This window comes from Fukomys damarensis, unplaced genomic scaffold, assembly GCF_012274545.1.
Source record: "Fukomys damarensis isolate Sample0158 unplaced genomic scaffold, DMR_v1.0_HiC HiC_scaffold_6, whole genome shotgun sequence".
Taxonomy (NCBI): Eukaryota; Metazoa; Chordata; class Mammalia; order Rodentia; family Bathyergidae; genus Fukomys; species Fukomys damarensis.
The window spans coordinates 32262776-32287429 of record NW_022900918.1 but is presented as its reverse complement, the minus strand read 5'-3'; the positions used below and the strand labels follow the sequence as shown (position 1 = coordinate 32287429).

Sequence of the window (24654 nt, the reverse complement as noted above, 5' to 3'; positions counted from 1 at the left end):
GAAAGGTGCTGCAACTCTGTGAGTTTACCAGTGAAGTCCACTTCTTATGGGGAGTACAACTGTAGTCCTTTTTGATTCTAGGTCTCTGCCTGGCAGAGATTGAAACACTGTTCTGAGGCAGCGGGCCGGCTTGCGGTCCCTGGTTCCCGCGGTCTCTGGTCCCCGTGGTCCCTGTGGCACTGGGGCCGAGAGCCGGCACTGCAGCTAAGAAACCAGGGCTACTCGGAAGTCTTGCGGGGCCGGGGTTGCGAACGGTGATGTCTTGCCCCGGTCGTCAGGCTGCTTCTGGGATGCAGCGGAAGGGAGGCTTCGAGGAGGAGCCTTGACCTGCGTCCTGTTGGGAACTCTCCCTCTCCCTTTGCCACCTGCCGCCACTGTGCCCTAGAAGTCGGACTGAGCCGGGTGGTGAGGGCAGCAGGCACGATGCCGGGGACTGCTGGGTCAGCCCGCCCTGTGTCTGTCCTGTGGCTGGCTGCCTTCTAACTCCTCTGCCGGGGAGGTGATGCAGGACTTCCAGCGGGATCCCCGAGCAAGGGGAATTCGAGCCTTCTCTCTGTGGCCCCTTTTTAGGCTCTGCCACTGCCCAGGGTTTCGGAGAAATGGAGTAGCAGCAAAAAGGCTAGGAAGCCACTTGGCTGCTGTTCTGCTGCCGGACGGGGACAGCAGAGCACCAGGAGGGCAGGTCGGCTCAACCCTCTTCCCCGGTAAAGATGGGACAGCTGTGTCCAGGCTTCCCTGGATGTCAGGTCCTGGGTGAGCCGGACTCCTGCCTTTTGGGCATTGTGGTCTGAGTGACGGGAGGGACTCAGCCTGGCCTGACTGCCACCCCTTGCTACCCTATGTTCTTGCCCCAGTAAAGTAAGCTTTGGGGTCTCCCTGCCTCCCATACCAAGGAAGTAGAAGCAGCAAGTGGTGGAGGCTTGAGGGTGGCTGAGTGTACTGGTTCCAGAAAGATGCTGAAAGCACTGGCTTGGAGGCCATCAGAGTTGTGAACCAACTTGACTTTGCAGGAGCTCAGGGTACTGCCCCTCAGCATCTCTTGCTTGTCACTGTGTGCGACCTTTCTGACAGCTGCTTTGAAGTATTTCTGTTGGACTTCAGGCACAAAGTACCTGAAAAGTATCTGTTTTCAATTAGAGTCCTGTGAGTCCAGTTTAGCACTTTTAACAGCTCAAATCGATGGGAGTCAAAGCCAGAAGCCCATTTAGTGACAAATGAATACAAAGTTGGCTTTGAAAGCATAGTTCCAAATAAAGAGATGCTTTCTAGTTTGCAAATAGGTCCTTGAGCATTTTTTTTTTTTTTTTGGGCAACAGATTGGCAGAGCACGTGAGTAGCCACCGTTTATGTTCGGAGGCCAGTCTGATTTTTAGTAAAGTTTCAGCTTTCCAGTATCAAGGGTAAATGGAAAGACCTAGTTTTAAAAAGTGCTTTTAAGAAAGAAAGTTGTGGACTTTTCCTCTTGAGAACAGATCTTTGGTACTAGGATTATGCCAGAATTGTTTCAGATGCCCAGTGACCAAAGAAGGTGGCACTTGGAATGCTTTGGCAAATGAGGCAAAAGAGCAAGAAAGAATTCTTGGGCTGCTGACTTGAGTGCTGTGTAACTGGAACAAATATTGGGTTGAGATCTAAACTGCAGCCCTACGTATAGCCGAGGTCAGCAGCCTCTTCTAGATAGGATCGTAGGTGCTGTGGGCTTTGCGGGCCACATGGTTCCTGTGGCAATGCCCCAGCTCTGTCCTTGGAGTGTGGAAGCAGCCACAGACTATGTGTAAATGCACAGGCGGAGCTATTCCAATAAAACTTTATGAGGACTGATGGTCACATTTTATGTAATTTTCATGTACTGCAAAAGTCTTTAAAAGTTCTATCATTTAAAAGTGAAAAGCAAAGCCAGGCCTGGTGGTGAATGTCTGTAATTCCAGCACTCAGGAGGCTGAGGCAGGAGGATCACCTCAAGTTCAAGGCCAGCCTGAACTACATAGCAAGATCCCGTCACAAAAAAAAAAAACAAAAACAAGGGCTGGAGATTTAGCTTAGCCTTTCTTGGGTGCCACTGCCTTTCTTGCAAGCACAAGATCCTGAGTGTGATCCCAGTAGACAAAAACAAAAATAAAAATAAATCTGGCGAGCCACACAGAGACAGGCGGTGTGCTGACCTCCCTTAAAGTATTGTCTCTGTGTGCTTGAAGGTGGCAGTGGAGGGAGTGCAGGCTTCCTTCCTGGGCCAGACTGGCTGGGGTGAGGTCTTAGAAGGCAGAGAACTTCTCACAGCGGGGGAAAGCCCCAGGATGGAGGGCAGCGCTGGAGGCCCTCTTTCAGTGAAGATTTATTCTCTCCTCCCATCAGCTTCCCACCCTCAACCCCAACTCTGTTATCTAAAATGTAGCAAGATTACATCTCACACTTTGATCCTGGAAAACCACAGGTCTTCTCTGCCACTTGCCACCTATACTGTATTTGACTCTGAAAATCAGACCCGAGGTTCAAATTCCAGGAAGCAAGCTCCTATCTCCATCTGCCAATGCCTCTGGGTTCTTTGGGAGATTCATTCCCTTAGTGAAGGATCCTTTATCCTACGCTTGTCTTCTAGATCTCAGCCTTGAAACTGGCCTTGGCTGTGTTTCTGATGAGTTTTTCCAAGTCCACTTCCTGCCTGTGTTTAAAATAATGAACCAACCGTGAAAGGGCTTCATTCCTGGCCATTCAAAAGTCCTTCCACATTTTCTCTTCTTCCTGGGAGCTCTTGGTTCAGCCAAAGAGCAGCCTGAATGTAGGGTGCCTGGAATTCCTGTCTAAGCTGGGAGGGGGTCTTTGGCACATGGCCTTTAGGAAGAACCTTTCATCCCAGCCAGCCACAGAAGCCAGATCTCCTCACCCTGAGTTCTTGCAGGCTGACAGCGCACTAAGCCCATGGCTTTCAAACTTGAGCATGCTCCAGGCTTAGCTCGGTGAGCTGTGTTCTCAGAGATGCTGGCCCCACCCACTAAGCCTGTGGTTTAGTAGGACTGGGTGGGGCCCAAGGATGGACACTTGGACAAGTTCACAGGATGCTCACACCACTGGGCCCAGGACCACACTTTGAGGATAATAGCTCAAAATGACTCTAAGTCTCTTTTGGACCCTTGCCCACTTAGTACAGCCTGGCCCTGGCTTGCCCATGTGGGTCCATGTCCACGGCAACCAAGCTTTGGGTACAATCCTGGCAGAAGTTGAAAATAAGCTTCCATGTGCTCCTCAGAGTCTAAATCGAGTGGAAGGGATAGAGTCAGTGTGGTCCGGCCAGGGCTGGCAGGGTGGCCTGAATCATGTATTTTGGTAGATTTTATTTCTCATGAGAGTGTAAAATAGTCTCGCTAAAATCCCATTGTTTCCCTTCTGAGTTGCAATTGAAGTAAATAGGACCCATGAAAACAGCAGCAAGTAGTAACTCGGCAAAGTTGGATTTGCCATCTTCATGTTAAATCTTGGCATCATCCTTCACACCTCTACAGCATCTCCTGAGTAGAACTATCTGATTTTTTGTTTACTTGGGTTTTGTGATGAGTGGTTTTCTCACTGCATTCCGGATCACCCAGCCATCCTGTGAAGAGCAGAGGGCAATAGATAGAGGACACAGCTGACTCGGTGAGCTCCAAGGGAACTTCCCGGCCCGCCGGAAGGCTGTCACTTCTTCTCCAGGGTAGAATAGCTGGTGACGGGAAGATGATAAGGAGCCAAGGAGCCACGCACAGAGGCTGGGACTCCCTACCCAGCAGTGTCCCTGTGTCTCCTTGCACACCATTGCATCTGCGTCCCGTCGTTGTAGGAGAAAAAGTGGATAGGTGTCCCAGGTGAGCTGATAAGCAAAGAAAAAACAAGGGTGAGGTTGGAGGAACATCTCCGCATTCCTCTGTGGTGACAGGGAAAAAATAAGAGCAGCATTATCAGGAGATGACTGAGGACCATTGACTTGTAATACTGCTGTTGCAACATAAACTGTTCTGTAACTTTGTCCTCGGTTTACAAGCACAGCTGCCATCAGCAGGCAGCACAGAGTTAAAAAGGACATCTCAGCAGTCGGGAAGTGTCATAGAGGTGGGGGTGGGGACAGGATCTTCCCCAGAGCCTGACGGAGGAGGAAGGTCTAGTTCCTCCTAGATGGGGATGGGCCTCTTAAAAGTTCTCCAATCAAAGCATTTAGAATTTCTACAATCTGCCTGGAGTGACAAGATTGTATCTATGAAAGGCACATTTGTACCTTTGAGATGTTGGGAAATAAACCACTCCATTCTGTCCTAGTTACTTTCTCATTGATGTAACACAATGCCTTACATCCACAACTCTCAAGAAGAGGTTTGTTTTGGCTCACAGTTTATAGAGGTTTCAGTCCATAGTCGGCTGGCTCTGAGGCAGGGCAGCATGGAGAGGGGTATTGCAGAGAAGGAAGAGCTCATGGCGTGGTGGCAGAGGCAGAGAGGGAGCAAGGGAGGAGGGAAGGAGACGGACCCTCCAGGCCATCTTCCCAGTGACCACCTCCTCCAACCAGGCCTCCCCTCCCAAGTCACCGTCAGCTATAAATTCATCAGGAGACGATTCCACTGATGAGTATCGCTACTGGAGACCCCTGCAGTTAGGTTCCTGCCCAGTATATGATGCTGGCCTGAGAGGGACAAAACCTAAAAGACAACTAGGAGAGAAAGCGGGGTGCCAGGACCACCATTGCTGGTGCAACCAACAAGGCGCGGGCCAGTCCAAGCTACTGATTTTCCCCCTCCTTTTTGTTGTTGTTGTTGTTACTAGGGATCGAACTCAGGATGTTGTACTTTTGAGGCAGGTGCAGCACCACTGAACTAAATCTCCGGCCCTCAAGCCACTGATTTTTATTGGCAATCAGTTGCGGTACAGGCAAGCTACATGGTAAGAGCAGAACTACATGCAAGGGAGGTGCAGATGTGCCATTTCGATGGAAATTAATGTAAACAAGACTCATAAAGGACAAGACAGCATTCTCGAATTAGGAACAGAATAGACAAAATATATCATTGTAATCAGAACATTGTCCTTCTAGTAAGAAAGTTTTAGCTGTGGGAATGGAATTTGGGTGCAAGGTACTCTGACCTTGATATGGGCCTCAGCTGGACTCACTTCTATACATAAGCCAATTGTGGGGCCGATTCTTACAGCCTGTGCTGCTTACAGCCAGCTGTGGGACATAATCAGTATTACAGTCTCACGTATCACACCCGTGACCCAGTGACCCTTCAGAGTCGCGGTACAGGCAAGCTACATGGTAAGAGCAGAACTACATGCAAGGGAGGTGCAGATGTGCCATTTCGATGGAAATTAATGTAAACAAGACTCATAAAGGACAAGACAGCATTCTCGAATTAGGAACAGAATAGACAAAATATATCATTGTAATCAGAACATTGTCCTTCTAGTAAGAAAGTTTTAGCTGTGGGAATGGAATTTGGGTGCAAGGTACTCTGACCTTGATATGGGCCTCAGCTGGACTCACTTCTATACATAAGCCAATTGTGGGGCCGATTCTTACAGCCTGTGCTGCTTACAGCCAGCTGTGGGACATAATCAGTATTACAGTCTCACGTATCACACCCGTGACCCAGTGACCCTCCCAAAAGCCCCCACCCGAGTGCATGAGGCTTTGAGGGGATATCTAGGTATAAACCGTAACAAACCCAAACATATAAACTCACAGGTGTATTTGCTTCCTGTGGCTGTTGTAACAGGAATACAACTTGGTGTTGTAAAACACCAGAGACGTAGTCCCTGGCAGGGTCGGGCTGCAGGTGCAGCATCAGGGTATCAGCAGGGCCACATCCTCTGGAGGCCCTCAGGGACAATCTGTTTTCCAGCTTTCTCTTCGCTCCTAGTGACTCCGGCTGTCTATAGCATTCCTTGGCCCACATCCGTTCTCTGTTGCCACGTGGCCAGCCACCTTCCTCCTGTGTGTTTGTCTCTGTCTCTCATCTCTCTTGTTAAGGACACAATTCCCCTTGGAAGAAGGGCTGATCCTACTGCAATCTGATCTCGTTCACCTTAACTAATTGCATCTGTTTTTTGACTGGTTCCAATTAAAGTCTAATCTGAGATTTGGGGAAGTTACATGAATTTCAGCCCCCCGCCATGGTATAGAGAAAAAATTCTGAAATGTGCCCATCACTTACTTCTGGTTTAGGGGGGACATTCTTAGCATGTAGATATGACTCTGTCAGGGCCTGTGTCCTCAGCCTAGGTGCTACATTTGGTGACCAGTGACTCCCCAAGAAAGGCAGGTGGACTTTTTATTTTTTGGCCATAGCACCAAATAATTCTTTAAAAATCCATTCAATAACAAAGCAGTACAGAGAAAACACCCTCTCTATATAAAATCAGAAACCCTCAAAGTGACATAGTAAATACAGATAATTTATCTAAAATTCTAAACTCCATGGCCATGCTCTGTCGGTACTGTGCTATGATAAAGTTCTCAGGCAGTTTGTGACTACACATTGGGTTTCACCTTTTCTACCCTTTTTTTTCTGATTCAGCTGTCTCCTCAGTGCTTACTCATTCCAAAATTATTTAAAACTAAAAAAGTCAGCTAATATTTTATGGAGAGTTACTGATAATAACTAATAAAATTTAAAATACACAGAGTATTCTACTCTAGAACTTTCTTATATTTTCTATTATCCATGAGGGTTGTACAACCTAAAAATCAATGAGGCAAAACTTTTGCTTTCTGTGCATGGTCTTATAGCCTAACTTCAGGCTTATTGTGGTTGTGAGGCATTTTTCTAGTCATGATTTATCAAATAACAGAAAGTCTTTGCGTGTAGAAGTTAGAGTCTCTAATTTAATTGTCTCCAAAATAACTACCCACCAAAAGCCTAGGAAATCGGTTCCTTTTAATTTAGCAACACTGACGCATCTTTGGCACTTTTCCCCCATGACAACACACAAGGTCATGTTGTATATTGGTGCACGATGGACCCACACACAACACATCATGTACCAGTCTCTGCTGGCTGTGCAGCGTGGACAGCTTGATGGGAGGGAGGTCTAGATGCTTTCCGACATAATCTTCCCTGCCTCCTGCTGGGCTCCTCTGAGGAAACGAAACTTTCCCTCTTTAACCTGAGAATGTAGTTTGTATTCACCTCAGCTGCCATGCATTTAAAGTAAGCCCAACTCTTAAGTCCTATTTCTGTAGAATAAAAGTAGCCCCGTGTGGATAAAGAAACTAATAAGGACAGCAAAGTTTTTGTTCTAACACCTGGAAAACCACTCACCTGAGCACCTGTTTGCTGCCTAGGCCTGGGCAGAGTTTAGGACGGTTGCCCAGATCTTTCTGTTCGCTACGTAGTAACCCTGGGGCACTCCGGCGCCAGCTGACCGGCCCCCCACCCCCGCAAATGTGCAGATTGGGTTGAAGTAATCTAAGCACGTCCAAGGGTACTGGGAGCCTGGAGCCCATGGTTTTCTAAAGCAGATGAAAGGCAGTGGTGCTCAGAGAACCACATCTGTGATTATGGGGAAAAGATGCTAAGAGTCATAAATTTATAAAATCAGCGAGTGGCTGAGGGACAGCAGAGGAGCACGGAGAGTGATGGCAGGGCCCAGCGCACAGCAAGAAACGGGGACAAGTGGCCGGGCTGCGGGAGGACGGATCTGAAGCCAGCCAGCCTCTTCCCTCCCCGGCCGGGGGGGCAGACAGCCACAAGGTTCGGGAACTAGTGTCCCTCTCTGGGGACACTGCAGTGTGCTGTGCAGTAGATGGAGAAGGCAGGACAAGGGCATCCGCTTGCCCTGCCCGTCCTGGTGAGTGACGAGCCAAGCCGGGAAAATGGGAGTGCAGGGCGAGAAGGGTCGGCACCAGCAGCCGCCATCACCTCTAGTACTCCTGGAGCCGGGGCCTTAGGTCCCCGATATCCTCGAGATCCCCACGTCTTGTTCCCCAGATCTTCATCCTTGTGGAAAGCAGCTCGGGTGAAAGTGCATGCCTGGCCACGGAGGTGTGTGCGAGAGAAGCCTGGCTTTCTGTGGTGTCTCCCCAAGGGGGTGTCATCAGGCCCTCTGCTTCAGGTCAATGTGAGAGACCCTGGAAGGGGGCTACGTCTTCCTCGAGGGCCACCTCCTCAACACTGCCAGGGCTCCCCACAGCCAATTTTGTCCTCTTTTGACTCAGTCCATTCTAAATCCATGCCTACTTGGGAAAAAAAAATCACCCATGAATAAATAAAATCCCTCATCTTACTCGTGTAGACACGAATGTCTGCACTCAAGTTCCTCCCCCAACTTCGAAGGGCCACATCTTCCTACCTGCTCGAGGTCGGTCCGATGTTGAGAATGTCCTCACCCTAACTCAGAGTCACTCTTGCCCACCCTGAGGCCAAGCTGTGTCTCGCAGAGGCCCTTGCATTTCCTAGTCGGCTCGAAGGACCTGCTTCATCTGCCCCGTTCACTTGCTTCTGGCTTTTGAATCCCTTTGCAGACCAGCTCTGCAACCTGAACGAGCAGCCTGACCCAACCCCACCCCAGTGGCCGGTACGCAGTCTGTAACCTGAGGAAGGCACAGAGCCAGTGACACAGCGTGGGTCCTGCCAGTCTGACTAAAAAGGCAGGGGCCAGGGTGGACTTAGGAAAACATGTAACTTGGGAAAGTAATAATAAGAAAAAGGACAGCTTAGCCAGGCACAGTGGTGCACTCCTGGAATTGCAGCACTTGGGAAGGTGGGGTGGGATTATTGAACATTTGAGTCCTACCTGCATGACTTGGTAAGAGTCTGTCTCAAAATAAAAAGGGCTGGGGATGGAGCTCAGGGTAAAGGCCCTGCATTCAATTCCCCGTACCACACAAAAGCAGGAAAATGGAGCCTTGCTTATATGAAAATAGTGATTAAAGACCTACCTATATAATTACAGAGTTTGAAGCAAACTCATGTGCATTAGTTTTCCATTACTGCTGTGACAACACAGCATGCTACAGACTGGATGGCATAGAACAATGGTGTCTTACAGTCCCAGAGGTCAGAAGCCTGAAATGGGAGGCTGAGGCAGGAGAATTGCCATGAGTTTGAGGCCAGCCTGAAGTATGTAGCGACACCCTGTCTTAAAATGGATTTTACAGAGCTCCCCTCAAAGAGGTGCAGGGCTGCCTTCAAAAGGGAGAGCCTGTTTTCCCTTTCCTTGGCTTCTCCCACCGCCCCAAGCTGCCTGCATTCCTTGGCTTGTGGTCCCGTGGCGGCAGCAGTTGCAGTCATGCCGTTGCCCCGTTGTCACATCCACATCGTCTCTTCTGACTCTTTGTAGGACACTTGTGATTGCACTGGGTCCCCTGAAAAACTCAAGACAAACTGCATCTCATCTTACCCTTATCCTCAAAGTCCCCTTCACCGTAGGAGGAAACATGTCCACAAGTTCCAGAACCTGAGATGCGGACACCTTTGGGGGACACCATTCTGCCTACCACACCATGGGACTTCAGAAACATCATCCCCAAAACAACACACAAAACTTGCGTCATTCCCTCAGTTTGATACTCGGCCATGACGGGGAGTTTTCTCTCTGCTCACAGGACAGTGAGAACTCTTTGAGACCTCTACAAAGTGCCTCTTTCTTTCCGACTTCCAAAGTCCATCTCCTAGAGATACACTGTCTACGCCCTGCATGTTCCCGAGAGGTTTGGCCATGTGCCACACAGTGACATTTCAATCAGTGACATGTCACCCTCTCCCAAGACCACAGCGGAACTTAGTTCTGATAACAAGTGGCCCATGACCATATTGATTTCCAGGTAATAAAACATCAGAGATTTAAATAAGTGGTATGAAATCTGAAACAAACTTTGTATAAACAGGAGAGATGTTCACACTAATGGAGAGACTTTATTAAGTACTGGGGATCAGTGGAGGATGTTGTTTTGTTCCTGCTTTGTCTCTCCACCACACCACCAAGTCAGCAATCATAGAAATGTATATCATACACTTGTTTTATTAAATATCTACACATAAGCAAGTCAAACTCTTTGCTAGGTATAGAATAACAACAAGAACTGGCATTTCTTTGGTGATTTCACTAACAGGAGCTGGATTTTAGGCTTGGCTCTGATCTGTCTGTAAATCCAGGTGATTTATGAGTGACTCTTAACATTGGACCACTCAAATATGCTGTTTAGTTTAGCTCCCAGGATATCAACAATAAACAAAATCTCTCCAAGTAAACAATCTTGTCCCTCTTGCAATTTGAGTTCAAGCTCAAGTCTCCCTATGAGCAGGACTCTCCCCTTGGCCTTTTTAAGATAGCAATCCTGATGACACAGGGACACGCAGATAAGAGGTACCGACTACCGTAGCCACCCAGCTAGCAATAGGTCAGGAGTCTGCAGAAAAGCTTGCAACCTCTGCCCTGCAATAATCTAAGCTATTCTTCGGAATGTGCCCCTTCCAGGACACAGAATGCCCTGGATATACCACGTCTGACTTCCGCTTCGGGAATTTCCTTTTCCCTAACTTAGATCCTGGTGTGATCAAGACAAAGTCTAAACTCCCTGAATGTTTTGGTGTCTTTTCTATAAGCCCGTTTATGTTTGAAGAAAATATTATTTAGCAAACAACTAGTGCCAGAAAATACTTAATAGTAACAACAAAAATTACCTACTACTCTAGAGAGAGGAAGACTTTCCCCATGAACCAGAATTCTGAAGAACTCTGGGATGGAACGCTTGCAGTGAAACTCTAGACAGCTCTGGAGTCTGGGTCTCCAGCCCTCGCTCCTACTCTCCATGGAGGGCCCGTGGTGAGGACGCTAAGGGCCTGTGTGTAGGTCTCAGACTTGTTCAGCTTTAGGAGGTAGTAGGAAGCCATGTTAGCTGAAGTCTAGGTAGGCAGAACAGCATAGAGTTCTGCTGTGTCCTCAGAAAAGCACCACGCAGCGGTGCCAATAGCCTGGTTTGTGTGGAGCTGTTCGTCCAGTCGGCCCTTCTGTTTCACTGAGCCGGACCCTTCCTGTCTGATCATGAAAGATGACGGTGTGGAGAACCTGCAGCCCATCTGGAATGAGGCAGCACCCTGGAAATAGGAGGCTTTACCCACAGCAAGGCTGTCCAGACAAAGGATGGTGATGGAGCTAGACAGAGGGCCATAAATGATAGCGCAGGCCTCCCTGTTGCCACCACAAGCCCGAAAGGTGAGGGAAAGAAAGCTACCAAAGCTTGAAGGGAGAGAGAGTCGTGGACCAGTGGAGAGAGCCTACTTCAGGGAACCAGTGACTCCCACTTAAGGATGCAACCAGTCTGAGTTGACCTGGCAGGGAGGGTGCCAGGAAAACAAACGGAGCGGCTTCTCCTCCCTTCCTCTGATCTATCCAGGGCTCCCCATTGTGCAAGCCCAGTGGAAACCATGGGGACATTGATGAGCTCCACACAGGTCAGTCTCCCAGGCTGACGGTCGCTGCTGGAGGGGTGAGTGGAGCTGGTGGGTGGCAGAGCCAGTCTCGGCCCTTTTATTCCGCAACGGAGTCAGCTGACTTGTAGACTTGTTCGCCAGACACTTAATTTCTGCTCTGTGGACAGTGCCACATGAACAGCTGAGGGCTCTGAGGTGGGTGTTTCCCCTTTGCTGATGTGTCCAATTCTTGTAGCAAGGTTCATGGCATCACCTTCGTTTGCTTGGTGGGCTGTCCAGAGGGAGATGGGCTTGGGGGGCAGAACATCTGAGCTTCAAGCCCAGCCTGACCCCCAGCCTCTGTTCTGCATGTGCTGTCCCTAAAAGCAGCCACTTCCCACAAGGAGAGGCCTAATCAGTGAGAAGAGCACTTTGCTGGTACTATGGAATCTTCCTCCAGAACTTGAGCACCAGGGAGAACTGGGCATTAGGGTTCTTTCTATAAGATGAGGAGAGTGTATTTTTCTCTTCTTGCAGCCAGGTCTAAAACAGCATCTAAAATGCTCTTAAGTGGGCAAAAATGCCCTCCAGTGTGAGGCCCAGGGCCGCGCTGAGCTGGAGATGTGGATGCAGCCGGCACGACAGAAACAGGAAGGGCCGCTCCTGGCTGGGGGTGAGTGACTGCCACCCTGGAGGCGACGTGGGGAGAAGGGAGCCCCTCAGGCCGGGCTGCGGTGTCTTTTACACATAGTGAAGATACACGTGGCCAATCTGATGGGGAACAGTGTAAGAGGTAGAGAGAGGCAGGATCTGCAGTAGAGACTTCAGCCGTGTCTGGCCAGGGAAACACCGAACTTCATTACAAAGCTCCATCAGGCAGCAGGATGGCACAGCCAAAGTGTGGCCCCTGGGCCCACAGCATCCATCTCACCTTAGAATCTGTAGAAATGTAAAAGCAGCAAAAATCAGTCTTCCTCAGTACAAGCCACAGTGGCCTGCCCTGGTTTCCAGTTGAGCTGCTTTCTGAATTGGCAGCTCTACTGCAGTATGGGACATGCGGGTCTCTATAGGAATTTGAGGATTAGTTGCCGATTCTCCAGTGCAGCGGTTTTCAAAGCGAGCTGCCTGGGCCAGCGGCAGCCATGGTCTGGCACTTGTCGCTTGTCAGGAGCGCAAAGTCAAACGTTCACGACAGACCTCGGAGTCAGCAGCACCGGGCAGGGCCAGCAGTCCATGCTCACAAGCTCCGCAGTGACGGTGACTCTGAGGCACACCGAGTTGGAGACCCGTGACGTGTACCCTGGTCGCTCACAGAGGGAGGGAGGGGATGCTCCTGGAGCCCTGGCAGCCCCTCGAGGGGGGCCGGAGGAGGCAGTGGCTCCCCCGTGGAAAGGTGCACAGAGGGGACTGGCAGTGACAAACACAGGGCAGGGTGTGGGTGTCGGGAGCAGGGCAAGGAGATGCAAAGATGAAGGACAAGGGCCTCTGTGGCCTCTTGTCAAAATCCAGAGGCGGTGGGCTGCAAGCGCTGCGCGGATGGAGGTGTGCACCCGGCCACTTGTACTCCCACCTGGTTGTCTTCCTCCTCTGCTTCATTCTTCTAACAATAGCCCCTACTAGTGGTGGGTACTGTCACCGAGGCTGGGACCGGAGAGGTTGGTACGACAGACAGCCGGAGATTCTTCCCTTTGAGGGTCATTCTGGGACGGAGGAAAGAATATGAACTACTCACTGTTCCACCGTGCTGCTCAGGGAGAGTCAGTGGCAAGACTAATGCGTGCACCCCACGTTTCTACCAGCACGACTTAGAGCAGCTAAGTCCTGGAAGCAGCCCGAATGTCCATCAGCAGATGAATGGGTAAAGAAAGTGTAGTATTTATTTATATATAGTGAAGTACTACTCTGCTGCCATAAAGGAGGCTGCATCTTGAGAGCGTAATGTTAAGTGAAATACATAAGACACACAAGCTGAACTATATCACATGGTTCCTCTGGTGAGAAACCCCAAGTATGAATAAAACAAAGCCAGGCGTGGTGGCGCACGCCTGTAATCCCAGCACTCGGGAAGCTGAGGCAGGAGGACCGCTGTGAGTTCGAGACAAGCCTGGGCTACATAGTGAGTTCCAGGTGAGTCAACTACATAGTGAGACCCTGTCTCAAAAAAACTGTGAAGGAAAAGTGCAAAACAAAAGGTGGATATGAGGGAACAGGGAAATAGACCTTTTGCAAATAGGAAGGGGCCCAAGAGATGAAGGAAGGGAAGGGAAGGGTTATAAAAAGAATTAAGATGTGCTATGTGCATGTACTGTTTCCCCATGACAAATGTAATTATTACGGCAAATGTATACTGATAAAAATCCAAATTTAAGAAAAGACTAAAGCAGGAGTTAGGAAGAGGCGTGGTAAAAGTTGGGGAGCAGCCTGGCTATTGCTGCCTCGTGTTTTAAGGACTTTTGTGGAGGGCGGGCATGCTCAGTGAGTGAACAGTTGGAGATCCCTGGAGTTCTCTGCGCCTGACCAGCGGGAAAGGAAGGCCGCGCCAGGTATCAGGAAACGGTGGCCAGCTCCTCAGTGCATTAGGCGCCCGCCAGCGTTGTGTCTGTTATTTAACCCCCAAGCCCCAGTGACCTGTGAGATAGTGGAGAACAGACTAAGGTGTTTGGGTTTTACCCTCAAGCAGCCTTTGAAATGTGCAGGAGGAAGTGTGTGGGGCTTGGTTTGCTGGGCGTGGGTCTCCTTTCTGACCACCCTGGGTCTTGCAGACAGGCGAGAGTGGCCTGAGGAACTTATTCAAGGAAACGCAGAGCCGGGGGCCCCAGGCTCGGGCTTGGTCCCAGGCTTGGGTCTCGGAGAGGGCTGGAGTTTGTGGTGATAATACTTCCGCACCCACAAGAAGTCGGGTCCGAGTTTAGATGCAGCAAAGATGTGTGACAACCTGACTCTAACACTACCGTTTTGGTTTTCTTTCAGGAATGTCCAAGTCACGGGTGAGTGTGCTTTCTCCTCCTCTCCTGATCTTCATTTTGGAAACTGCATGATCTGTTTTCCTCCTGGATGTTCACGGCTGTGCCTTACCCCTTAAGGAAGGCGGACTGTGTACTTGCGACAGTGAGGGGCCGATCCTGTGTATCGGTGTGAGAGCCCCTCTTTGGGGAATGCTGCCTACAAATGCTGAAACTAGCTGCTTTATTTCACTGCTGTCTCTGCGCGGATGGGTCACGTAAGGGGGTAAAGATTTAGGCTTGCGGCTGCTTCTGGCTGGTCCCTGGTAAGGTGCTCGATGTGCCTGGCCACCATTCACGCCACTCACGCCACTCGCGTGTGGACTGGAGAGGGGTGGATCCCACCCTCTTGTGTGTTTCTTCCCGCCAGACCTGCTTTGGTTATCCGCTGAGCATCTTCTTCATCGTGGTCAATGAGTTCTGTGAGAGGTTCTCCTACTATGGCATGAGAGGTAACCATTAGCCGCTTGTGGCCCCTGGGTGAACAGCGCCAGTGGCCGCAGCCCGTCCTAACTCTGTTCCCTTCCTCCTCCACCTGCCCTCTGCCGGCAGCACTGCTGGTTCTGTACTTCCGAAACTTCATCGGCTGGGACGATGATCTGTCCACTGCCATCTACCACACATTCGTTGCCCTCTGCTACCTGACGCCAATCCTCGGAGCTCTTATCGCTGACTCGTGGCTGGGGAAGTTCAAGTGAGTGGTGGGGACTTTCTCGTTAACGAGCCAGAATGCTGATGTATGTTTCGAGGTCGGGATGGTGGAGTTAGATGGAAGAACATAGGCTCTGAGGAGAGCGTTTAGGCCCGTTTCTGTTCAGCATCATACCCCGGAGAGCCTAACACAGTGCCTGGCATTTAACAACATGCATGCAATTATATAGCATCGCATCTTGCCTTGAAGTAATGGCGGGGACCCTGTTAATCGTGATGTATGAAGCTGGGAAAACAAAGACTCTGCCCTCCACACATCTTGGCTCCTAAGAGCTCACACTACTCAGTGGGAAGAAGGTGGAGCCTCTTGCAGGCCCCAGGAATGACCTAGGTAGGGCAAGGGTCTTCATAGTCTCCAAAGGAGTCTGTAAAAATAACCAGTGGTCACTCCTGGCCGACTCTCATTACCAGCCACAAGACTGGTAACTTCCTGTTTAAATCTACGAACACGCATTTATGTACTTTAGGAGAAAATTGAGTCTTTCAACAACTTGAAAGATAAAATGGGTCTTTCCCTTCTCCCAGTCCTCTGGCCAAAGCTTTGCTCTATACCTGAATCCCCTCCCTTTCTGTGACTTACCAGTTCTGTCCAAGTTGGAGAAACAAGTGCATTCAGGGTTGGGCTCTTATAAGTTTTGAAGGACAGCATAGAAGGTGGACAGTTATTGCAGTTTTAACCAAGATTCCCTCCACCCTTTTAAAAACAGGACAATTATATGGCTCTCCATCGTCTACACCATTGGACAAGGAGTCATCTCAATAAGCTCAATTAATGACCTCACAGACCACAACCACGATGGAACCCCAGACAGCATACCCACACACGTGTGAGTTGGTTCCCTCGCTGCCTGGTATTCTCCTGTCTCGCCCTGTGCCTCACATGTCTCCAGAGTAGAGAGAGCTGTGTCCTCACTCAGCAGCCATGTAGAGGAGGCTGTTTAGTGACAGAATCATGTCTTCTGCGTGCTGTATAGTCAGCGTTCTCCTTCATCCAAGGGGCAGTAACTTCCACAGACCTTTGGCCTTAACACCATGAAGTCTCCTCAAGGCTCTGGGGCCTTTGGTTTCTCCTGTTTTTGTGATTCAACTCACTGATCCCTGAACAAGCCATGCTGTGGGCTGGGTAATGTGTTTGAAACTCAAATCTGTACCCACAGTGCCCATGTCTCTGGCCCACCAGCCAATTGGATGGCTGTCCAGACCAGGGCCCTGTCACCTTGCCCTTGAAACCTAAAGGGGGCAGTTTTGGTGAGGGGAACAGCACTGAATATAGTGGACAGCTCAGGTGCCAGGGTCTGAACTCTGGGGAGATGACCTTGGGAAAACTGGCTTCTTAAGAACATAGATCTTGCTGGGTATAATGGCACATGTCTGTAATGGCAGCACTCTGGGAGGCTGAGGCAGGAGGCCTGCAAATTCAAGAGTAACTTAGCAATGGGCTGGTGATTTAGCTCAGTGGTTCTGCCACCTGCCTTGCAAGCACAAGGTCCTGAGTTTGATTCCTGGTACCAAAACAAAAAAAATGAGTAACTTAGCAAGACCATCTCAAAATCTAAATAAATAAATAAACAATTGACCATGAACTTAGAGATGGGTGATGTAGAAAGCAATTATGTGATCTGGGGCAAGTCTTACTCCCTTTGCCTCAGTTTCTTCACTTGCAGTGGCCCCACTTCAGCTCGGACTGCCATGGGCTAATCCAGGGGAACCCTGGGAAGGCTTCCTGGTAATTGACAGGCACTCAAGAAATATTGGCAACCTTTGTTTCCTTTGGTGGAGTTGGTGCGGGACCATGCCTGAAATCATCACAGGAGTAAGGGATGGAACTTTCAACTGATGAGATTTTTGTTGACTTTAAGATGCTGAGAGTGACCACTTCAGACACAAGATTAAAGAGGAGCTTGGGCCAATTAAATCAGAAAGATTGGCTCAGGAAGAATGACTTCTAAAGAGTCCTTTCTATGTACAATATCTGCCTTAACTTTATCTATTTCATGGTTTCTTTTAAGTTTTGGGTTTTTTTTTTTTGTTTGTTTTTTGGTACTGGCAATTGAACCCAGGACCTTCTCACTGAGCTACATCCCCAGCTTTTTTTTTTTTTTTTTTTTGAAACAAGATCTCACTGGGCTCAAACTCGCCATCTCCTTCATCAGCCTCTCACCATGCCCACCTTTAGTATTTTTAAGCAAGATTAGCAATCAAGAAGATATAGGGGAGATTTGTAGTACCCAACGGTAAGTTTAGGAAAGCTAAAAATGACAGTTGATAAATGCTATGATTTATTTTCAATCCAGGATATAAAACACAGATAACCTCGAAAATGCAAAAGCAAATTAAGATAAATCACTCTTTAGTCCTACCACCTGGACATGATAATCAATCTTTCGTTTCTTTTCAATCTTCTGTACTCTGTAAACAAATTAAGATCACACTGCACAACTTGATACTCTGCTCTGCAATGAAATCACGTTTTCCACAGTCATTTAATGCCTGTCTGTCATGAGTCTATTTTGACTGCATAAGACAGTGTTTGCACGTGGTCACTAATGTTGCGTGTGTGTGTGTGTGCACATGCCCGTGTGTGTGTACTGGAGTCTGAACTAGGGCCTTGCGCATGGTAAACACACACTGAGCTACAGCCCCAGCCCCTTACTTACCATTTCAATTACATATTCTTTTACTGGAAATGATCAGACGACAAAAGAATTCCGGTCCTGCTGGGGATTTAGCTCAGTGGTGCTGCTCCTGCCTCGTAAGCACAAGGCCCTGAGTTCAATCTCTGGTACCAAGAAAAAAAGAACTCTAGTCTTTGTTCATCTATCAAGCTGTTGCTTTCAGATTTCCAGATGGTAGAAAGTAGACGGTAGACAAGGGTAAGGACTCGAAGACCCCCAAGTTCAACTTTTCATTTAGCTCTTAGACTTCATTCCTGCAAATTATCTTCCCATCAAGTCAGCATCCCTTCCCCGTGTTTACAGCTGTCCCTTATCCTCTGAGAGACGTCAGAGGAAGGCTTCTGCGACAAAGAACCTACCTGCCACCTCAGCCCTAACCTGCTCCTTTCCCTAGGGTGCTGTCCATGATCGGCCTGGTCCTGATCGCTCTCGGCACAGGAGGAATCAAACCCTGTGTGTCGGCGTTTGGTGGTGATCAGTTTGAGGAGGGCCAGGTAAGAGTGTGTTCCTCCACGGGAGACGCCTCCGGGAATCCAGCTCCACAGACGCTGAGTCTGCTCTCCATTCAGTTCGAGAGCTCTTGAGAGCGAAACCCTGACCAAAGCCAAGGCCCAGGTGAAGTCAGGTGTCAGAGCCACCTGCTTAGATGATACATAGCCCGAGTCGTCATACTCTAACTTTATCCTTTCCATCACAGGAAAAGCAAAGAAACAGATTTTTTTCCATCTTTTATTTGGCCATCAATGCTGGAAGTTTGCTTTCCACCATCGTCACTCCCATCCTCAGAGGTAAGGGATATCTGAAAGGGACTTCTGTTTTCTCTTTTTGAGTTGCGAAGAAGGTGGTCAGGTAAAGAGGCTGAGCCATCGTATTATGGCTTTGCTTGGTTCCCCTCTGACAGTTCAGCTGTCCTGCACTGAGGTGAACATCAGCAGCCAAAATATGAGCTGCTTTTCTTGCGAGTTTTGCCTCCCCTTCTAATCTTAGGTGAATCCTTGGTTCCATTCACCCCTGGGGAGTTCAAATCATCCCTAGCACAGGCACCAGTCTTTCTAGTTTTTCATGAATGCAGACTCCTTGTTCAGGGTGAGAAATGAGTCAAAAAGAGTGCTTCGAAACAAGGGCTTGACATTGCAGCCTTCGAGCTCTGCAGCCTACTGATGTTGGAGTGGCCGGAAGTGAGTGGGCAAGGTTTTGTCCTTTGCTTCCTCACGTCTCATGTGTTTCTGAAAGAACCGCCCAGAGCAAGAGAATGAGACAGTAAGTATAGATAACTGTCAGGTGCACTCGGATCTTTGCACCCTTCATTGAGAGTTTGTGACTTTCCTATCATACTTCCCTAAAAATAAAACTGACTCTTTTTTTTTTCCTCGTTGAGTTTATTGGCACATTTTAGGGATACAGTACAGTTACCTTCATCATTGGGATCCTGTACCTCTACATGACAGGTCTTGGTTCTCATTTTTTCCCCTTGTCCCTGCCTTCCCTTCACCCCTCCTCCCCTCCCCATTTACAAACACTTTATTTCCATTTTTTCATTTTCTTATATTTTTTTCCTTTCCCTTATTCCCTTTCCCCTACCCTTCCCACTTGCCCTACACCTTTAGCCCTTTTCTTCCTATTTCACATTGTCAATTAAAAACTGAGTCTTGTATTAAGTTTTGCTCCGGAAATGCGATGGGGCTCATTCTCAGGGGATGTCTTATTTTTTCATGTACATCAGTCTACGCTTACTCATGTGCAAAAATCTACATGTATCCAGTAGAATCATTTGTCTTCATCTCAAACATTGTCATAACGCTCTGCCCCCCGCCCGCCACACCAAATTCTGGCCTGAATTTCTTGCAGCTATAGAACCATTGGCTCCAAGTCTCTCATGTCCAGCAATGGAGCTGTCCTTCAGTAAGCGCTTCTTACCCACGCAGCCTGCTCACTCACAGTGCATTGGCAACACAGCTGTCAGTGACTTTATCTCATGAATTCTTCACCCAAGCCACAACCTCTTACTGTCTGGGCTTTACAAAGTTCCCATTAAATCAAGTGTTAGTTGAAGACTTAAGAGACAAAAGTGGCAACAAAAATGATGACAGTTAAGGATGAAGGTCCACACAAAAGCAACAAAACATTTCAGACACCCAAATTCAGAAAACACTTCTTTATTTCACAAGAGTGCATTAAGTACATTCACTACAACACACGCCAATACTGAATATGAAGATTTGTGTTAGACACAACTACACCTGTTCCTTATCAAGTGAAATCATCCTTTTGTGCGTTGCGACTGTGTTCCAATGGGTCATTCAACAAAAAAATCTCGAGTTCCTCTGTTTATACGGACCTGTACCTCTGGCCCAGAGGTGCCTGCTGGGTATTTATAAATAATGTGCTTAATTGTAATTTCTATTCTCATTTATTTTAAGTATTAATGTCATTTGTATTTAATTATGTTTTATATTATTATTTTATAATTCAATACATCTGTCCTGTGTTGCAGCATAAGTACTAAATGTTTTTGGCTGGCTGGTGATGTAGACTGGGGCTTACTTGTAGGTCTTATATCCCGAGCGTCCTGAATAGTTGCGCTAGGGCTTATTTTCTGGGAAATATGGTATGTGGGAAGGAATGCCTGGCATTATTTGGCATAAATTAACAAAAGCATGGTATCCACGCTGGAATCAAATGGAATTATGCAATAAAATATTTTATAAGAATTCATGTATTTCTGCAAAGATTAGTGGTTTGAAACTGATGGATACTTAACCTCCATTCCAGCTTACTAATTAAGGAGAGAACTAGACAGCTGTTAGAATCAGTTCAAACAAGGATTTTTCTCACAGAGATCTTAATGTGTTATAGGAGGAATTACTTCGAGTTGTCGTGAACAATAACATTTGCACATCTGTCAACAAGAAATCCTTGCATGACTGTCATCTTCCTACTGATTGCCTTCTGCCTCTACAGAATGTGAAATAGCTGTCCTAGACCAGTCAGAATCCCTGTAGGGTCGGGCCATTCCTGGAGGCTCTGGCATCCTGCTAAAAGGGTCTTCACTAATCTCTGCTGCCCTCACAAAGCCTTACGGTTTTCCTTACCAGTGCTAGGATTTCAGAGCTAAAATACCCCTTGGAGGTTGGTAGACTATGACCCTATAGGCCAAATCCAGAAAACTGGACAAGACCATTGATCTAGATATTGTCTCTGACTGCTTTCCCCTACAGATTCAGAGTTGAGGATTTTTTTAAAATTTTTCACTATTTTATTTTTGGATACATATTTGGTTAAAAATCAGTGAATTTCAGGCCGGGGATTTAGCTCAGCGGTGCTATACCTGCTTCACAAGTACAAGGTCCTGAGTTCGATCCCCAATACCCTGAAAAAAATTTTAAAAATCAGTGAATTTCTCGGCCTGGTTGACAAGCTGTTGTAAACAGTTAATATTGTCTAGACCCAAGGTATGTTGCAAATACAGTCTGAAGTAAAAAAAGGGAAATACCACCTTTCTACAGATAGGCTTGAATATTCGAATCCAGTGTGTTAAGATGTTTCCTTTCTCTGGTATGTCTGCTAGAGCACCATTCACAGGTAGAGCCAGGAAAGCAGGGTACAGATCACCAAAAACTGAACCAATCAGTCCAGTCCGTGTCATGGTACGGGTTTCACTATTCAAATCACGAAACTTGCATAAGAGACATTTGCTGACAAAAACAGGATCCGCGCCGTTGGTAAGCCGGCAGTTATATGAGCCTTTGTCACGTTCAAGGTGCGCTGAAAAAGACTGTTTGCTCCCAGACCACGGGAAGCAGTGAGTCCAGTATATGTTGATCGATGTGCAAGTCGACTCCTGTCTGTTTCTGGAAGTTGGTTAATTTTTCTGGCTATGATATCAGTTAAGTGTGCCTTGATAGTGTCATCTGGTTTGTGATTTTCCATCTTGAGCCTTAGACTCTCCTCCTGCATTCTTCCTCCTCCGTGCTGTGGTTTACTGGGGAGGGTTTGTTACAGAGACCAAACTTGCCCCAAACACTGAAATGTTTACTGACTGGTCTTTCACAGAAAGCAGTTGTCAACCTCTGCCCAAACTTCTAATATTATCTGATTGTCGTGACTACAGGAGTACGAATATTGATTTTCCAGTGCACTTTTGCTTTCATTTACTGAGTTCCTAAGTTATTGCATCCTGGTCAGATTTATCTCCTCCATTTGGAAAATCCACAGAACAGGGCCCACCCAGGATCACACATCTATTTACCAGCTAACATTAGAACCTGCCTCCTCTCCTGCTCTTTCTACTACAGTGCCGCTTTGCTCGATGGGGGTGACGTCAGTTAGACGAATGGAGAAGGTGACGATCATTAAGTGGAAACAACATGTAATTACCAGCATTACCAATACCATAATGAATGTGAATCTTGTCATTTTTTCCCCAGTTCAACAATGTGGAATTCACAGTCAACAAGCTTGTTACCCACTGGCATTTGGGGTTCCTGCTGCTCTCATGGCTGTATCCCTAAGTAAGTAGAAGCTGCTTGGATTAATACAAGCTGGGGACCAGGTCAGACCCTACACTGATTATGGTGACTAAATTTTTAGTCTACAAAACAAATTGAAACAAAAAATAGAGTGAAGAATAAGGTATTAACTGTGTGCTCTCTCGCAGAGAAGAAAGTAAGGACTTACAGGAAAAAGGATCGACTGAGTTGAACATTTAAAGGCCTGGTGCTTCTGTAGGCAGGCGATAGAGTTTACTAGGCTCGCTGAGCCTGTGGCTGAAAGCCTTTGTTCTTATCAGCATTTCCTTACCTGCAGCTTGTTTTTCAAAATGGCAACCTGGTTCAGTTGCCGCTGAAATACTCCCAGTGAATGTTTAAGTTCCCATGATCTTTCACCCTCAAATGTCTCTACCAGAAGTCCTTCCCTCTAAAAGGCACACAGGTGTGTGTTACATGCATTCATCTGCACATTCTCGGCATTGGCTTTTTTTTTTTTTGGTACTGGGGTTTGAACTCAGGACCTCGTGCTTGAGATGCAGGTGCGGTGCCACTTGAGCTAAATTCCCAGCCCGTGGCATTGGCTTTTGAGGAAAGGTGTAGTTTCCTACGTGAGACAGTCTGACTTGGAAGGTGGTAGAACAGAGACGCAGCCCAGTGGCCACCTCGTGGCTTCATAGCCTCTTCTCCTGCTCTGGTGACAGAGCTGGCAGCAAAGGCATCACTTTCTCCAGTTTTTGTTTTCAGGTCTTACTAGTATCAAACGGGCCCAGTTTTATCTCTTGTTCACATTCTAGCAATTTTGCTTTGTTCTTACATTCATGGGAGACTCAGTGTTCTCCCCTTTTTGGTATGTCTCTTTCCTTCCCTGATTCTTCAAACACTGCTGCACTCCCCTAAAAGGTTCCCAGGGCTTCTTCTCTTTAATTCTGGATGGCAGGCAGGTGGCATTTTAAAAGGTCTTGTTTATGCCAGACGCTGTATTGCGCACCTTCAGTAAGTTCTAGGTTAGTCTGGAAGTCGTCCTTAAAGTTTTTCTGACGGAAGAATTGAGAACAGACAAAATCCTACATGTCGACACCACCTGTGGGAATTTCTGCGTATGAAGTAGGCTTCTGTTTATCAGAAGCTGAAGAACACGTCTGGCTTGGTGGTCCGCACCTGTTAGCCCAGCCACTGGGGCGCTGCGGCAGGAAGATCACAAGTGCAAGGCAACTGGACAGCTTAATAAGGCCCTGCCTCAAAATAATATTTTTAAATTTTCTAAAGGACTGAGGATGTAGGTCAGTGGTAGAACACTTACCTTGCATGCTCCAGACCCTGGATTCAGTCTCTAGTGCTGGACAAAAAGGTTTTAAAAATTAAAATGTTAGGTGGCAAAAGAAAATGTGAACTTAGTCTTTTACACTTCCTTACCTATGTGCATTTCTGCCTTGAGGAAGGCTGGCCTCAGAGAAGGACAAGCAAATGTTTCCCTGGTCAGCCATATATATGTGGAGGATTGAACTCAGAGTGGGCACGCTGAGCTACATCCCCAACCCCTTTTACTGTTTATTTTCAGACAAGGTCTCACTGTGTCACTAAATTGCCCGGCATGGGCTTGAACTTTCCATCCTCCTGCCTCAGCTTCCCAGAGTGCAAGGATTACAGGTGTCTCTTCTTCATTAAGGAAATCAAGTGTGAATTCAAGTGATCCATTATTGTTCTGTATTTTTTGAATTGTGGTATTGGACAATCAGAAATCCTGCGATAGGGACTGTTTTCAGAGTCTCTTGCTTTTTCTCTTACTGATTCTCACAATATGCCTCACAATATGCCTTTTGCTGACAAGGTCTATGAAAGAACAGCTTCATTGCAAAGTGCTTCCAGTTTTTGTAAAACAAGCTACAGATGCAATTAATTGTAACTGTGCTTCTGTACGATGACCATAGGAAAAAGATTCTACCATATATGATTAAGTTTCAAAAGATTAAGTTCTTTTGCTTGAATATTAAAAAGAAAAACGATAATATTTTTCCTGCCACTGTAGCCAGAAAATTAATGCTATGTTTGTCTGTAGAATAATGCATGAATCCTGTATATGATAGCATCTACTCCTTTTGTCTCCCTTTAAATAGAGCTTGTGTTTGAATTGCTGAACTGGGTCTTGAGCTGCCTGCCCTACATTCTGGGACATTGATAGGTCGTACTCGGCTTGAACGTTTATGTGGTGGAGCACAGACATGGTATCACTCAGAGGGTTTGTGATTGTTAGGCTCAAAAGCACATCCTCTTGTGGTGGCTCACATCTGTAATCCCGGCACTCAGAGGCTGAGGCAGGAGGATCCCCATGAATTCAAGACCAGCTTGGGCTATGTAATGAGTTTAAGCCTAGCTGGAACTACACAGTGAGACCCTGTCTCAAAAA

At 47.5% G+C, this 24654-nt stretch overlaps 1 protein-coding gene and 1 pseudogene across 2 annotated transcripts in view; one reads left to right on the top strand and one right to left on the bottom strand.

Moving 5' to 3' along the window:
• Slc15a1 (solute carrier family 15 member 1) overlaps positions 1-24654 on the top strand; it is a 49312-nt gene that overhangs the window by 1335 nt on the left and 23323 nt on the right. The window contains exons 1-8 of one of the 2 annotated variants that reach the window (XM_010604574.1): positions 11979-12045; positions 14343-14359; positions 14745-14826; positions 14927-15068; positions 15793-15912; positions 18155-18254; positions 18458-18548; positions 22188-22271. In XM_010604574.1, the coding sequence (XP_010602876.1) occupies positions 11994-12045; positions 14343-14359; positions 14745-14826; positions 14927-15068; positions 15793-15912; positions 18155-18254; positions 18458-18548; positions 22188-22271 (688 nt within the window). In that variant the 5' untranslated portion in view covers positions 11979-11993. Of the gene's footprint in view, positions 1-11978; positions 12046-14342; positions 14360-14744; positions 14827-14926; positions 15069-15792; positions 15913-18154; positions 18255-18457; positions 18549-22187; positions 22272-24654 lie in introns of those variants that run through there. The other variant, XM_010604575.3, reaches the window with a different exon arrangement.
• Positions 21192-22176, bottom strand: LOC109117428 (annotated as a pseudogene).